This window comes from Chironomus tepperi, unplaced genomic scaffold, assembly GCF_022539635.2.
Source record: "Chironomus tepperi strain 1889 unplaced genomic scaffold, CSIRO-AGI_Ctep_v1 contig_445, whole genome shotgun sequence".
Classification (NCBI taxonomy): domain Eukaryota; kingdom Metazoa; phylum Arthropoda; class Insecta; order Diptera; family Chironomidae; genus Chironomus; species Chironomus tepperi.
Window position 1 is genome coordinate 1,306,288 of NW_027226567.1, and position 16,146 is coordinate 1,322,433.

Below are 16,146 nucleotides of genomic sequence, written 5' to 3' on the forward strand. Positions count from 1 at the left end.
TTCTTTAATTCCACAAAGTTTAATAATTTAACGGATTCCTAAAACTCAAATTTTCAAGGATTTTTAATAAAAATTTCAAATCTTTCTTGTAACGCTCATTTTTGTAAGTGCCGCTCGGGATAGTAAACAAAAATATTTACATTCGCAATTCTTTCACAAAACAAACCTTAATTAATAATTGTCCTAAGTTAAGCTAGAAAAATCATATCGAATGACTAAAACAGTAAGTTTAATAATCAAAAATACCTAAAAGATGGTGCAGAACAAGGAGATCAAAAAGGAAACGCTCAAAATTGTAAAAAATGGAGATGCACACGAAGAAGCGCTAATATTAAATGGAAAATTGAATGAAAGTGAGGAACATTCAGAGAGTGAAGATGACTTTATGGAGCATCTTTTGGTTGTGCCATCGTTAGACAAAAATGTTGCGATTAGAAATAGGAATTTAGTGTCAGAATCTCTGTTAGGGTTTTATTCAGCAATAGAAAATAGGAAAGAATATGCAAAAATCAAACAGGAATTGATGGGAGATTTAGTGCCAATAAAAAATGAGAAGGAGAATGTACCAATTGTAGAGGAAAAATTAATTAACAATGACAAAAGCCAGCTAGAAACAGTGGAACTAAATGGCAAATTGGAAGTTGAAAAAGATCAGAAAATTGAGGTCAGCGACGAAGATGAATTTGCCGTGCGAAATTTCTCGATCGGCTGTCATAGAGCTAGATTTGGTAAGTCTATAACATTATTAATATGAGCTCAAATTAACTTATGTCCATGAATCTTTATAGTTCCTGAAAATCCACCTCAAATGTTTGATCAGTTCCTCATATGTAGACGATGCACAATTTTCTTCAAGTCTAGAAAGTTTCGTAAAATGCACAACGCTTTCAACCATCGAAAAAAGCGACCGACTGGCGTTTTAACTGCATCTCTAAATGCTGAGCCAAATAAAATTAGAAAACGAATCAGAAGTGGCGGTAAAGGGAAACTTTTAATTTGTGATTTATGCTCAAAAACCTTTAAAATTAAAGCACTAATTAGATCGCACATGAATTGCCATACACTTGAAAAACCATTAGCATGTTCACTATGTTCATATACCGGTAAACGTAGTTATGATCTTAAAAAACATCATTTCGTCCATCATAATCCAGATAGAATAAAGAAGAAGCGTACGAGAAGACGAAAATGTGATAAATGCGATGAAATTTTAGACAGTAAGAAAGCATTCAAATTACATTTAAGACTGAAACACCGTGAGAAGGTTATTAGGAAGCCAAGGATCTTTAAGAGATGTGAGAAGTGCCAGGAAGCAATTTATACTAAAAAGGGATATAAAATGCATATGAAGGATAAGCATCGGGACTTTTTGTATATAAAATGTGAAAAATGCAATCGTAGATTCAAGACAAACTTCAGATTGAAGAAGCATAAAAGTCGGTATGGTGAGTTGTGTCTTGAATTGCCTTATTTATGGCTTCTTATTAACTGTTATTAATTTATTACAGCTACATTAGACCAAGATTGTCGTACAAAAGCCCGCAATATTGGTGAATTCAATTGCGAGCACTGCAAAGCGACATTTACTTTAAAAAGTTACTTATTGCTGCATATGAAGAAGCACGAAGCGTACACCTGTAAAATCTGCCAATGCGTATTTAATTCCCAATTTAGTTTAAAATATCATGAATTCTCCCACCTCGATACCGAGCCAAAGTGCTCAAATTGTGCAAAAGTATTCTCATCGGAACAGAAATTTTCCAATCATCTCAAACGAAAAGTATGTGCAGCTAATGGATTAACCAATGGACATATTGAAAATGGAATTTAGCAATTCTAGATAAAATTAATTATAGGATTTAAACAATGATACAGATGGAAAGAAACTCACTAATTTTTTTGTCACTGTAAATTTTTATTACAAAGGATTTTTTTTTTGAACGATTAATAAATTTTTAAATTTCACAAGGATATAAAATGATGTCTTATCGCTCATTGAAATCTTTACGTCAATTCAGTTATTGGAAGAAGATTTTTAGGAAAGGGGTTGAGATTTGGACATTTTGTCTATGTTTGGGATTTATTTTGATTAAATGGAAATGAATTAGGAAATTTTGATAAATTAACGAACTTTTTGAATTTAAATTTTATTTAGTTGGAACGATTGTTGGAGTTTGGAATTTTTATGGAATATTGGAAGATTTTTTGGGAATTTATTTGATTTTTTCTAGAATTCAATCCAGGAACATCGAATTAATTGATTTGTTTAAATTAAACTGAAAAATCAAATAATTCTTGTATTACAGCATAGTTTTAGTAATTCAGAAGAAAGAAACTTTAACAAATTGAATAATTCCTCAATATTTATTCAAGGATTAAGAAAATCAAGCAAAACTTGAAAAAAGTACAAAAAAATTCATTTTAATTTGAACATTCGGTATTTAAATATTACCCAATTAGAATAAAATTTTAATCCAATTTGAATTGAGCTTTTAATATCAATAAGAACAATTGAACTTGTCTAGTCAGAAACTGTTTCCACTAAAATCACTCAAAACTTTTTCACAATTTACAGAATTAATTAATCAACTTCAACAATCGTCATCCCGATGAACTTTTCAACTAGCAATACATCTTCACGCTAGAATGGCCTTTCTTCGACTACTGAAATGATTTTATTGCTTATTAACACCACAATTCAATAGAAGGGTGACACTTCTGGTGTTCATCCAAACATAAAATAATTCAATTTTTTATGCGATTACATACTATGACGTCAGTACTCGTATGCAAGAATGAAGGGTTGTGCTTGTAGGAACCACTGTGTAGCAATTTTATGAATGAAATTCTCCCTTTCTTCTCTAAAAAATCTTCAACAAGTGAATGGACACAATGAAGTGAAAAATATTTCGTTATCTATTTGAAAGCTGCGGAACACTCCTTGAAATTTCATATAAATAGAGAAGGAATTTCCTACAACAGCATCAGTTTCAAAAGGACTGTCTTAGGAAACACTACAGGAATTAAACACAACAATTTGTGAATAATAGTAAAGTGAAAAATTGAAAATATAACAATTCAATAAGGTTATGGCAAAAGTTTTTAATAAAATTCAGTTGGTATCTGCAGTTTTGATAGTGAGCTTGTTTGTGCTTGGAAGTGGTTTTCAGTCTCCATTAGAGATTGAAGAATGCGATCATACAAGGAGAATTGAAGTTTTTGAAGTAAGGCAATTATCTACGAATATAGGTGATGAAAGGAAAGGCATACCTGACGATGGACAAAATAAATATATCAGAGATAAGGGTCGTGTAGACTATGAATCAAGGCGGGAAACCAATGACGACTTTAGGCTAGAAAAAGGACAAACGAGAGAACAAAATGAAAATCGTGAACGATTGGATACACGCCGTGAAGACAATAATGAAAGACGTGAACGATCAGAATCTCGCCGAGAGGATAACGAAAGACGAGAACGATTAGATACACGCCGTGAAGACAATGACGAAAGACGTGAACGATCAGAATCTCGCCGGGAAGATAACGAAAGACGAGAACGATTGGACACACGCCGTGAAGACAACGACGAAAGACGTGAACGATCAGAATCTCGCCGAGAGGATAACGAAAGACGAGAACGATTGGATACACGCCGTGAAGACAATGACGAAAGACGTGAACGATCAGAATCTCGCCGTGAAGACAATGACGAAAGACGTGAACGATCAGAATCTCGCCGAGAGGATAACGAAAGACGAGAACGATTGGATACACGCCGTGAAGACAATGACGAAAGACGTGAACGATCAGAATCTCGCCGAGAGGATAACGAAAGACGAGAACGATTGGATACACGCCGTGAAGACAATGACGAAAGACGTGAACGATCAGAATCTCGCCGATAACGAAAGACGACGAGGACGCCGTAACGAAAGACGAGAACGATTAGATACACGCCGTGAAGACAATGACGAAAGACGTGAACGATCAGAATCTCGCCGAGAGGATAACGAAAGACGAGAGCGATTGGATACACGCCGTGAAGATAACGACGAAAGACGTGAACGATCAGAATCTCGCCGAGAGGATAACGAAAGACGAGAGCGATTGGATACACGCCGTGAAGATAACGACGAAAGACGTGAACGATCAGAATCTCGCCGAGAGGATAACGAAAGACGAGAACGATTAGATACACGCCGTGAAGACAATGACGAAAGACGTGAACGATCAGAATCTCGCCGGGAAGATAACGAAAGACGAGAACGATTGGACACACGCCGTGAAGACAACAATCTCGACGAAAGACGAGACGATACACGCCGAGAAGACAATGACGAAAGACGTGAACGATCAGAATCTCGCCGAGAGGATAACGAAAGACGAGAACGATTAGATACACGCCGTGAAGACAATGACGAAAGACGTGAACGATCAGAATCTCGCCGAGAGGATAACGAAAGACGAGAGCGATTGGATACACGCCGTGAAGATAACGACGAAAGACGTGAACGATCTGAGTCTCGCCGAGAGGATAACGAAAGACGAGAGCGATTGGACACACGCCGAGAAGATAACGACGAAAGACGTGAACGATCAGAAACTCGCCGAGAGGATAACGAAAGACGAGAGCGATTGGATACACGCCGTGAAGATAACGACGAAAGACGTGAACGATCAGAAACTCGCCGAGAGGATAACGAAAGACGAGAGCGATTGGATACACGCCGTGAAGATAACGACGAAAGACGTGAACGATCAGAATCTCGCCGAGAGGATAGCGAAAGACGAGAGCGATTAGATACACGCCGTGAAGATAACGACGAAAGACGTGAACGATCAGAATCTCGCCGAGAGGATAACGAAAGACGAGAGCGATTGGATACACGCCGTGAAGATAACGACGAAAGACGTGAACGATCAGAATCTCGCCGAGAGGATAGCGAAAGACGAGAGCGATTAGATTCACGCCGTGAAGATAACGACGAAAGACGTGAACGATCTGAGTCTCGCCGAGAGGATAACGAAAGACGAGAGCGATTGGATACACGCCGAGAAGACAATGACGAAAGACGTGAACGATTGGATACACGCCGTGAAGACAATGACGAAAGACGTGAACGATCAGAGTCTCGCCGAGAGGATAACGAAAGACGAGAACGATTGGATACACGCCGTGAAGACAATGACGAAAGACGTGAACGATCAGAGTCTCGCCGAGAGGATAACGAAAGACGAGAACGATTGGATACACGCCGTGAAGACAATGACGAAAGACGTGAACGATCTGAATCTCGCCGAGAGGATAACGAAAGACGAGAACGATTGGACACACGCCGAGAAGACAACGACGAAAGACGTGAACGATCAGAGTCTCGCCGAGAGGATAACGAAAGACGTGAACGATCAGAATCTCGCCGAGAGGATAACGATGAAAGACGGGAACGATTGGACACACGCCGTGAAAGCAATGAAGAAAGACGTGAACGATTAGATACCCGACGTGAAACTAGTACTGAAATGGAACGCTTAAGCACTTATCGTGCAGACAATAATCAACGTGATAGACTTCAAGGAAATCTTTTTGAAAAACCTTTAATTTCATCAATTTCTGAAAGCGCATGGTCATTCTGTCAAGGATTACTTGTTGGATTTGTTGTATTGAAATTCTTGCAACAAAGTGATGACCTAATTCAAAAGCCCGATAGGTAAATTGATACAAAAATTTCATAGCGATTTGGTTCTAATCATTTATTTTTTAACAGATTGACAAACTTTTGGGACAAGATCTTTTCACTCAAGGCAAACTAAATTCCTTCCTTATACGACCGCAAAAAGTTTAAATGGATACAACACTAACCGCTGCTTAACCATGCATCAAAAAAAAATTTGCTGCAACAATCAATTTTCTCAAGCCCATAAAAATAACAAATAATTTATTGCTTAAATGGATGTAGACTTGTTGTTCATCTCCAGCATATGCTTCATATTAATATTATTAGATATATTGTGTTACAAAAGAATTTAACTAAAAAAACATTGAAATGCTCATCAATAATGCTTGGAAATTAAAAAAAAAATAATAATGGATACATGTAGGGGATCTTTTAGAAAAGTATCAAGAAATATATTATATGCTTCAAATTATTTATGCTAATCATACAAATTATCTAATCTAAATATCTATCAGGAAATTTCAAGGATCAAAGGATTTGTCCATGTGCTGTCAGACAAAAATGATAAATAAAAGTTATAAGAGTCTTAAAATTATATTTGAAGATTTTGAGAAATATTAAGTAGTGTGTAGACAAACAAGAAAATATTTATGTAGATCAAACATATACTTAACCACAAAATATTTATTCTGAAATAAATTAACTATATTTGCAAGAAAAAAAAGTAAAAATTTAAATTTGTTTTAAATTCTTTTTTATTATTTAAGACATATTTGGTTTTTAATTGTCTAATTTAATCAACAGAATTCCACTTGCTTCTATGAAGTCTAAAGTTTAAATTCAACATTAATCTCTTCCGAATGGACAGAAATACGTTAGAACTAGGTAATGGCAAGTCAACCCTAGCAGGCGAAGAGCATGCTCTCCTTAAATCTACTAGATGATCATTGCTCTAAGCTTACTCTGTTCTTGAGAGCATCCTCTTTGCCTGCTAGGGTAATGCCCAGTTAACGACCAGTTCGATTGCATTTTTGTCCACTCGTGTCCAAAAAGTTCTACAATTCCAGTTCATAATCAATTTAGTGATTTACGTGAAAGTAAGTAGTCGTCACTATGAAGAACAGCAAAAATTCGAGCAAGACAATACACATTCTTAAATAAATCAGGCATTTTTGCATAAAGGATATGAAACTCATCATTGCAGTTCCAAAGCAGAGCAAAATCAGGAGTTTAGTGTACCATTTCTGTTTGTACAATACCGTACAATAAGAAAGTCTTCGAGGTTGTGTGGTTTCAAAGGCTTTTGTCAATTTTTAGGATTATTTTCTAATAAATGCGAAGGAATGTTCAGTCATTGAAGCTTTTAATAAATTAAAAATTGAAAATTCTGTCTTTTAGCTCCTGATTCTCACTCTTATCCATTTTGACGACTTCTTTTAGATAATAAAATTCTTTAATGTTGAAAAAGTTGAGTATTTTTTGTTCATAATTAAGGATAAAACTTATAAATAGGTAATTGAATCAACTTTAAAGTTTTAAAAATTCTTGAGTATTTTTTTATTAGATTGAATTCTTACTAAGGATGAGAGGTTGATGATCTACAAATCCTTTTGGTTGCGCATTATTTGGAATACATATTTCAGACAGGATCATGATACAGAGTTGCTGCTGCATGCCGTGTGCGTTTTCGGTAGTGGCGTTCCGTCAAAGTTTGGCAAGGAACAAAAAGCAACCTCTCATATTTGCGGCATTACTTGATGGTAAGCCTCTAATGAAACCGCAAACGGCATACGGTTAATGGAATTTCTGAGCAATTTTGGCAGCAAATAGGTTGCTTTAGAGGTTGTGGATCATCCAAAAGATTAGACCCCTACCTACCCTAACCTTGACAATCTTAATCTGTCTAAATCTTTTCCAGCATCCCCTTAATCATCCCTAGCAAGATTTCACTCATCAATATCAATAGAAGTAGATAAAAACTGTCAAATAAATCTCATCTGTTCCTTAAACTTTTCTAAAGTTTGCTAAATTTATTGAGATCAAGTAAAATATTCTCTTTAGTGTGTTAAATACAATATAAATTCCAAAAAAATGCCATTCTGGTGCGTTGTCAAAAAAATTACATTAAAATTGTCTTTAAATGATTTAACTTATATCACAAATTAATCAGATACATAAATAATCTTTGGTGTGTGGAAAGATAGATAAAGTCGTAGTGGAATGTGTAAAATAAGCAAAAAATTTGTGCATTTTCAAACGGAAAATTTTTCCCCAAAAAATTTCTATCAAAATACAAATCTGTCCAAAAAAACTTAACTAAAGGTCGAAGTCGACTCGGATTTTGTATGGAAAAGTCGACTTGACTCCATACAAAATTCGAGTCGACTTCAACTTCTGAACTTAACTAACGCACAACTAGCTTCACTTAATCTATTCAAAACATGTTTTTATGCTGCACAAACTTAATTACTATTTGAAATATTGCAATTGGAATGCAATGAAGTATTCTCATTTAAAGGAACTGCACTATTATTTTGCTCACAACAAAGTTTTCCCTTACTTAGTGCTTCAATAAGAAAATGGAAGGATTTTTCACGTTCGGAGTGACGTTTCTCAAGGGACGTAATCTGAAATGAGTTTGATTTTTTAAATAAATTTACGATTTTTGAGGTTAAAATTGTTTAAAATATCAAAAAACTTAGGTAAACTTAAAGTACAAACTGAGACAATGAAAATTATAAGTTTACAGACAGTAAAGCGGAAATTATAAAAGCATACAGGATGTCACATGGATTGTTGCTTTGGAATGGTCCTAAACAAGTGTTTAACATGAGGAGACTGAAGGATATATTATATAAAATAAGGATGAAACACGAAGTAAATTGAAATTATAAATTCTAGCATAACTTGATGATGTTTAGGCAGTTCAAATTGCTTAGCGACAATAAATGCGCCAAATTGTTTTATTTTGTTAGATATTGATGATCATGCATTAAATTTGCAATATTGAAATCACTTAGTAACGGTCTTTTAAGATTCAAATTTGAAAGAATTTGTAAAGCTTTGAAATTTGTGCTAGAAAACCATACAAATGAGAATTTATCAGGATTCAATATTGTACTAATCTTCAAAACCTTACAAATTTTAATTTTTAGAACCAATCAATTTCTCTCCTAAAACCTTAAAAATTCAAATATTGTCATTTTTCACATAAATTAATCTCCAACTAAATAATACTTTTAGGCCTACAAAATACCTCAATAATGTATCTAAAGCTACAAATAATCCTCACAAAACTAACTAAAAAGTTCACAAGCACAAAACGAATATCTAAAAAACAACTTTTAGTACTTTACTTGATTATTAATTTTTTATCAGCTGCTCTATATATCTATGATTTTTCTATGACTTTTTCACAAATGCCAATTTCTTAATTCCTATTGTGTTGCGTCGCATAATTTTTTGAAAACGCTTTTTCTATTTTTGAATTTTGTTAAAATGGAAAAGCATTAATGAATTTTGCATTGTGCAATAGTTTTGTGATGGAAGGATGTAAAAAGGTAAAGAAAATTTGAGAAGAAAAAATTAGTAATTTGTGTTAAATTGTTTTTTAGTACATAAATTAGCATAAGGATTAGCCATAACAAGCTTTTTGGAAATTATAAATAGGTTCTATGGACAAAGAGCGAATATATTAATAAATATGTATTTATATCCAAAAATTTGATTAGAATTAATTTTGTTGAACGATGTCCAAAGCAGTTCAAATGAGAAATTGAAACTGTTGTACGGTTTTGTTGTAAAAACGACAAATTTCATTTCGAAAACCTACCAAATGTTACAAAAATTGAGTAAAAACTTCAAAGATTACATTTAAAACATTACAAATGTTTCGAATTCCCTCAGAACCGTACAGTTCAAATTTTTTTCTCATTTATACTGCTTTAAAACACCCAAAATAACCTGAAAACCTGCAAAAAAATCCAAAATTTCGATTAAAAACAAAAAAAAATTTCACTCTTTGCCATAAAAAATAAACTAAATTAAAAATCAGCAGCAAATTAGTCTTAATTATACAGGAAGTTATTCATAATCAATGCTTAGAACAATTTTGTACCTTAGCTTTCAGTGCATAGTAATCAATTTGACCACGTCTCTTATCGTTACTACTTGTTTGTTCCTCTAATCGTGTCTGAAGAATTCTAATTGTATCGTGACTAGCACTAAGTTCCTTCTCGTGAGCACTTTGGAGTGTTTTGAGCTGAAAAATTGCAGGCAATAAATATCAAGTAATGGAATAATTTACACTTAATTAACTCACATCCTTCAATCTCTTTTCATACAACGACTTGAAATCACATTCCATTCGTTTCATTTTCTCCATTGCTTCTTTTAAGGCATGCGAATCGGAATTTTCTTGATAATGATTTGGATTATAAGTTTTTCTTGTCGGCGTTGCTGCCGGTTTTTCCTTTTCCTTACTACTCAAGTAATTATCGCGTTCTTTTTGTAATTTTTTTATCGTCTTTTTACATTCTTCCATATCCCTTGTGATTCTCTGTACAGCTTTATCCTTAATAGCCAATTCAACTCGCATTCCTCGAATTGTTGCCATCAAATGTGCGTCATCCTTCGGTGGAATTGATGAATCCGATTGTGATGTTGGAATTTTTCCATTCTTCTTTCCGCTAATTGACTGTGAACTATTTGCACGACTTGGTGGATTTGATGTTGAATTAGTAGTTTGAATCCCAATTGTCCTACGCTGAACGGTTTCCCTTTCGGGAATATCAAGCGTTTGAGTTGATTCATCAATTCCTGGTTCATTATAATTTTGTGTCGATGTTGACGTCAATTCTCTTAGCTGCTCATTGTTAATTTGCTGTAGATTTAATACTTGTGTCTCGAGATCTTGAATATGTGTCTCATATTTTGCTTGTACCGTTGTAAAACGTGCTTGAACACTTGCCAGAATTGTCTGTGCCTTCTTATCTTGCTCTTTTGCATCTGCTTCCAATTGTGCAATTCTCTCTTCGAGTAATTTACGTGTTGAGGCTGATGAGTCTTGAATATTTGAATTTTTACTCGCAACAATCAGTGCCGAAACAGAATCTGGATGTTTACGCATGAGAATTCGTTCCATTTCTTTACATTGTCGTTGCAAGTCTTGTATCGTTTTGGAATCACGTTCTGTAATCTCTTGAAACTTCTTTTTATCGACACGATTCTCTTCGAGTTCTTGTTGGAGAAATTTTTGAATTTCAACAGCAGATTCGTGGTCTTTTTTGGCTCCTTGCAATTCACACCTGCCAATAAATTTATGAATTTATTAGTCATTTAGCTTGAATGTTAAAGATGATATTTACCTTAATACGTTAGCACATTCTTCGAGAATTTGGTAGTCAATTTTCAATTTGTCACTTTCCTCCTGCAATCTAAGGTGATTCTCGCGTAATACACGATGAATTTGTGACAACGAGTCATATTGAATCCTCAATGATTGCAATCGTTCCTCAGTATCTTTAATTTTCTCTTGCAAATCTTCATTTGTGCTTTCCAGTTCTCTTTCGCGTTGCCAATTACTATTCATTGATGTTGCCGATGAGACAATTGAAAGTGTTGGTGACGGTGCTGTTGACTTATCACATAAGATCTTTTGATTCAAGTTAAAATCGAAAACATTATTTTCTATTGGACTTGTCTCAATACTTTGAGGTGGTGGAATAATTGGATGATTTTCATCATCTAGCTGCTTCTCTTCATCTTTATTCTTTTTAGGTGATTTTGATTTGGAACTTTTACGACTTCGAGACGATGAGGATTTTTTTGATACCATACTTGAGCTGAAATCTATGGATGGTGATGATGGACAGGAATCTAGAGTGTCTAGTTGATCGTTTAGGAGGGTTCGATCACTTGTGTCATCCTGTAATGAAATAATTTGGATTGAATTATCAAGAACCTTATAAATGTCACTCAATTGGAATTGTATGGTTTTTAATAGATTTTTTTTTGGAATTGAGTGGCTCAAATTAAGACTCAAATTGGCAGGGAGAACCATATAATTCCATAATATTTGAAATTGCATTGCTCTGAAGACAATTGAATTGAAATGTTTTACATAATAGCTTAAAATTAGAGATATAAAGCCTTAATGACTATATTTAGCGTCCATTCATAATGATCATCAACACAATTTTTGATTCTTGGAAGCCACAGACCTTGTTGACCAAAAACAAATTAATTATATTCAAATGTAAATACTATTAATTTTACAATAACACAATAAAGCTTTAATTTTTTAATGAAATCGCTTGCGTAAAGCATTTACAAGAAAATTATATAGTATCATAAACAAATAGCGACAAGCAAATATTGAGTCATTGTTCAGATAATACCTATTATCATGCATAAAAATTGAGATAACGGCTCTTTTTCCACTTCATCTCATTCAGTGTTTTATTTTATTTATATTCACAAAATTGAATGAACTTTAGGAACTGGTTATTAATTAAATATTCTCTCGATCATCTGACTCTCTTCTTTCTTTTTGTTTGAAAAAAAAAAATAATAAAAGCTTTACAAAGTTTACAGTAAGGCAGTGGGTATTGGGTAAAATGAGTCAACTCCTTTTAGGTTAGGATCGGTGACTTAGTTGACTGTTAGGTACGGTACGTTTGTTAAGTTCTATATCCTTAAATCTCACCAAGATGTGGCTTTAAACCAGTGCTGTTCAAACTATGTGCCACGGCACTCCTTGGTGGTAAGCCACGACTGAAATTGTACACGTCATGCGGTTCATGGCATTTCTGGGCGACACACAGGTTGCCTATCACTGTTCTAAATAGAGGATCATACCTCAAATTCCCAATAAATACCGCATCCAGTTCCTATACATCCACAAAAAGGCTTATCCAATTTTCACCTTAAACACATCAAAAATCTTTGTTAAACACTAACAAAAATCTGAATAGACAGCGCGAATATAAAATGACCATCGCGAGAAGTTAAAGATTTCAGTTGTGTGTTGGCTATTGTCTTGTGGATGTCACATAATTTTTTGTTATGATGTGGACAAAATTAATATTTGTGGTAACTTTATTAGGATTTCTAGTAAGTTCTTATCAAGTATCATGTGAGATAGTTGATTCTATTGTGGTAGATGCAATACCACCGGAAGTTAATACAGAAGCGGAATTGTTAATTGATGAAAATCTTCTTGATGATGAGAATGAGCCAAGAAGTTATCGTGGTGCACAATTATGGAGAATATCATATAAAGATCAGCAATTTAAGAGTGCTGTATCAGAACTACAAAAGACTTACAAAACATCAATATGGAATATCCAAATGGCAAATTCCTCTAATGCTTATGTTGATTTATTCGTCAAACCGGCTGTCGTTGATGATGCGAGAGAATTTTTAAGGAAAGTTCAAGTACCGTTTAATGTGATTATGGATGACGTACAAGACGCAATTGACACTGAAAATCCACCGCTTTATGAAACTGATTTATGGCAAAATCGAGACGGTAAGGAAGAATAAGGAAGAAATATTTTTTATAAATTACTTACAGAGAGCTACAACTTAATACTGAAATGCTTAGTTCAGGCTTCCCCAAAAAAAGTGATTTTGAGGAAAATATTCAATCCCTTTTTTCAGTTTCCATGAAAATTTTTCATTTTCTTAGCTGTGAATTCGGAATAATTTAATTGGAGAGTTGCTGTTTGCGGTTTGGCTGATTATTAGAGAACGTTCAATTTAAGATTGATCAAACTAGTGCAATCAAGCGTACTTTTGAATAGTACTGTACGCACTTGTGATGCGAAAGTTTACTGAACGCACAGTTGATGCGAATTTTGCACTGAATTCACTCGTTAGATGCGAAATTTTACTGAACGCACTTAAGTTTCGAAAATTTAGTGAACGCACTTTAGATGCGAAATTTTACTCAACGCACGTTAGATGCGAAATTTTACTGAACGCACTTAAGTTTCGAAAATTTAGTGAACGCACTTTAGATGCGAAATTTTACTCAACGCACTTGAGATGCGAAATTTTACTGAACGTACTTAAGATGCGAAATTTCACTCAACGTCCTTAAGATGCGAAATTTTACTGAACGTACTTAAGATGCGAAATTTCACTCAACGTCCTTAAGATGCGAAATTTTACTGAACGTACTTAAGATGCGAAAATTTACTAAACACACTTTTGATGCGAAATTTTACTGAACTTACTTAAGATGCGAAATTTTACTGAATGCACTTGTGATGCTAAAGTTTGCTGTCATTTAACTCCTATTTCAAATCTTCTGTCATTTATGCATTGAACCTTATTTTTTTGTTTAAAAAGAAAATAGAAAATTACCAAGAAATGCAATTAATACTTCCAGAAAAGCTATTGCCTACTCTTAAATGCATATTTAACAACCCATTAGATTAATTCAAACATGCGCTCCTTAGTTTCTCTAAAATAATCATTTACATTTCCTTACTTATATTATTTAGATAGGGAAAGTACAAAGCGATACTTCTAGGTGTTGCGTGCGCTAAATTATTCACCAAATACAATAATAAAAGTACACAATAACAGCACTTGCATAGCATTTAATGTGTGAAAACCCCCATTTAGTTTAAAATTTTGAACCATTAAATGTTGTTTCGATAGTTTATAAGACAACAATAACTATTTTCTATTATTTTGAAGGTGAAGCGCAAAAAGGGCATGAATAGCAATAGTTTTTGTTCCTATATTTGTTAAATCAATTGCATTTTTAATGACTCAAGGATTGGATAATATGATAATATTGATTTGAATGCGATTCCCCAAGTTTAAATGTTATTGGAAGAACATTCGCAAGTTCAATGGACTTTGAATCCAAATAAATGAAATTCTTGCTTTTATGAATCATTCCAGGACATTCAATGACATGGACTGCTTATCACAACCTCGATGATATACATAAATACTTGGATTTCTTGGCTAAATCATATGGTAATTTATGCAGCGTTAAGACAATTGGACGTTCACTTGAGAATCGTCCACTTAAAGTTTTAAGAATATCGAACGGCGATCCATCAAATAAAGCAGTTTGGATCGATGCAGGAATTCATGCGTGAGTAAATTTAATTTTATATTCCCCTTAGCGTATATTTAAAGTCATAAATTTTATAGCCGCGAATGGATTTCACCAGCTGCAGTTACGTATGTCATTGATCATTTGGTCGCTAATTGGGATTCTGAAACTCTCGATATGAAAGCTATCGATTGGTACATATTGCCTGTTATGAATCCCGATGGTTATGCATATACACACAATGGTGATAGATTGTGGAGAAAGAACAGAAGACGTTCTGCGATTAGATTCTGCAATGGTGTGGATTTGAACAGAAATTATGGACATAAATGGGGCGGTAAGCTGTGATTTGTATGTTGTTTACAAGTTTATAATAAAAACTTTCTATTCAGGTCAAGGAGCTTCACGACAACCATGTTCAGAGACATATGCTGGTTCTTCTGCGTTTTCAGAACCGGAAACAAAAGCTGTTAATGATTTCTTGAAGAAATCAGGTGCAAATTTTAAAGCATCACTTTCATTCCACAGTTATGGACAATATATCCTCTATCCTTGGGGATATGATAGAAAAGTTCCAGCTGATCATCAAGATTTAGATAGAGTAGCACGAGAAGCTGCAGCAGCAATTAAAGCAGTTGATGGAAAAGTTTACACTGTTGGACCAGCCGGAAGTACATTATATCCTGCGGCAGGTGGAAGTGACGATTGGGCAAAGGGTGATTTGAAACTAAAGTACTCCTACACAATTGAATTACGCGATGAAGGACGTTATGGATTTATGTTGCCAGCAAATCAAATTATTGCATCAGGCGAGGAATCTTTAGCATTTGCTCGTGTTTTAGCCAGAAATCTTGTTAACGCATAAGATTAATAATTAAGAAATTTTTGTACTTACATCATGAAGAGTTATTGAATAATCATATTGATCCAAAATGTTGTTCTTGATTTCTAATGAGGTACTTTCACAGGATATAGATATTGGCATTTTAATTGATTGCACTTCCATTATTAGTGGTTGATTGATTAATGATTCAGCCTCCTTCAGGATGTCCTCAATTGTACGATTATCATTCTCAAATGCAAATTTATTATCACTTAATGATGTAAGTTGTCGCGAAATCTCATCAAAAATCGAATCAACATCGTCATTTTCACAATTCTCTTCATTCTTGAGGAAATCGTTCAACGATGTGTTAGATATGATCTCCAACATCTCGATTGGAGTGTCTTTATTCACTTTTATATCATCCATTCCAGTTAATTACACTTTTTTCGAAAAACATGAAAAATAACAACAGAAAAACAGAGCGAGTAAAAAAATTATTTGAATTTTAAAAAGTCGTTACACAAAAATTGAATTCGACGTTAGTGATGTGAATGATTTAGTGTTTA

The 16,146-nt window shown here is 34.1% G+C and overlaps 4 protein-coding genes across 5 annotated transcripts; 3 read left to right on the plus strand and 1 right to left on the minus strand.

The window, feature by feature from the left end:
* Nucleotides 1-121: 121 nt before the first annotated feature.
* Nucleotides 122-1,960, plus strand: LOC139098195 (zinc finger protein draculin-like). The gene is made up of 3 exons (XM_070650320.1): nt 122-728; nt 789-1,445; nt 1,509-1,960. The coding sequence occupies exons 1-3, from the start codon at nt 254-256 to the stop codon at nt 1,829-1,831; spliced, it is 1,455 nt and encodes a 484-aa protein (XP_070506421.1). The 5' UTR covers nt 122-253; the 3' UTR covers nt 1,832-1,960.
* A 552-nt stretch (nt 1,961-2,512) lies between these two features.
* LOC139098483 (trichohyalin-like) lies at nt 2,513-6,399 on the plus strand. Its single transcript, XM_070650706.1, has 4 exons — nt 2,513-3,897; nt 3,965-5,264; nt 5,469-5,708; nt 5,766-6,399. The coding sequence occupies exons 1-4, from the start codon at nt 3,090-3,092 to the stop codon at nt 5,809-5,811; spliced, it is 2,394 nt and encodes a 797-aa protein (XP_070506807.1). The 5' UTR covers nt 2,513-3,089; the 3' UTR covers nt 5,812-6,399.
* Nucleotides 6,400-7,345: 946 nt separating this feature from the next.
* Nucleotides 7,346-16,052, minus strand: LOC139098005 (centrosomal protein of 162 kDa). 2 transcript variants are annotated; one of them, XM_070650100.1, is made up of 6 exons: nt 15,650-16,052; nt 11,042-11,601; nt 9,997-10,981; nt 9,793-9,936; nt 9,032-9,152; nt 8,168-8,302 (listed from the first exon to the last, which is right to left on the minus strand). In XM_070650100.1, exons 1-5 carry the CDS (start codon nt 16,004-16,006, stop codon nt 9,078-9,080), a joined length of 2,121 nt encoding a protein of 706 aa, XP_070506201.1. In that variant the 5' UTR covers nt 16,007-16,052; the 3' UTR covers nt 8,168-8,302; nt 9,032-9,077. The 2 variants fall into 2 exon arrangements, with proteins under 2 accessions (XP_070506200.1, XP_070506201.1); XM_070650099.1 differs by lacking the exon at nt 9,032-9,152 and having other exon boundaries at nt 7,346-8,302.
* Nucleotides 12,684-15,687, plus strand: LOC139098006 (carboxypeptidase B-like). The gene is made up of 4 exons (XM_070650101.1): nt 12,684-13,206; nt 14,595-14,793; nt 14,853-15,091; nt 15,147-15,687. Exons 1-4 carry the CDS (start codon nt 12,741-12,743, stop codon nt 15,617-15,619), a joined length of 1,377 nt encoding a protein of 458 aa, XP_070506202.1. The 5' UTR covers nt 12,684-12,740; the 3' UTR covers nt 15,620-15,687.
* Nucleotides 16,053-16,146: the final 94 nt, after the last annotated feature.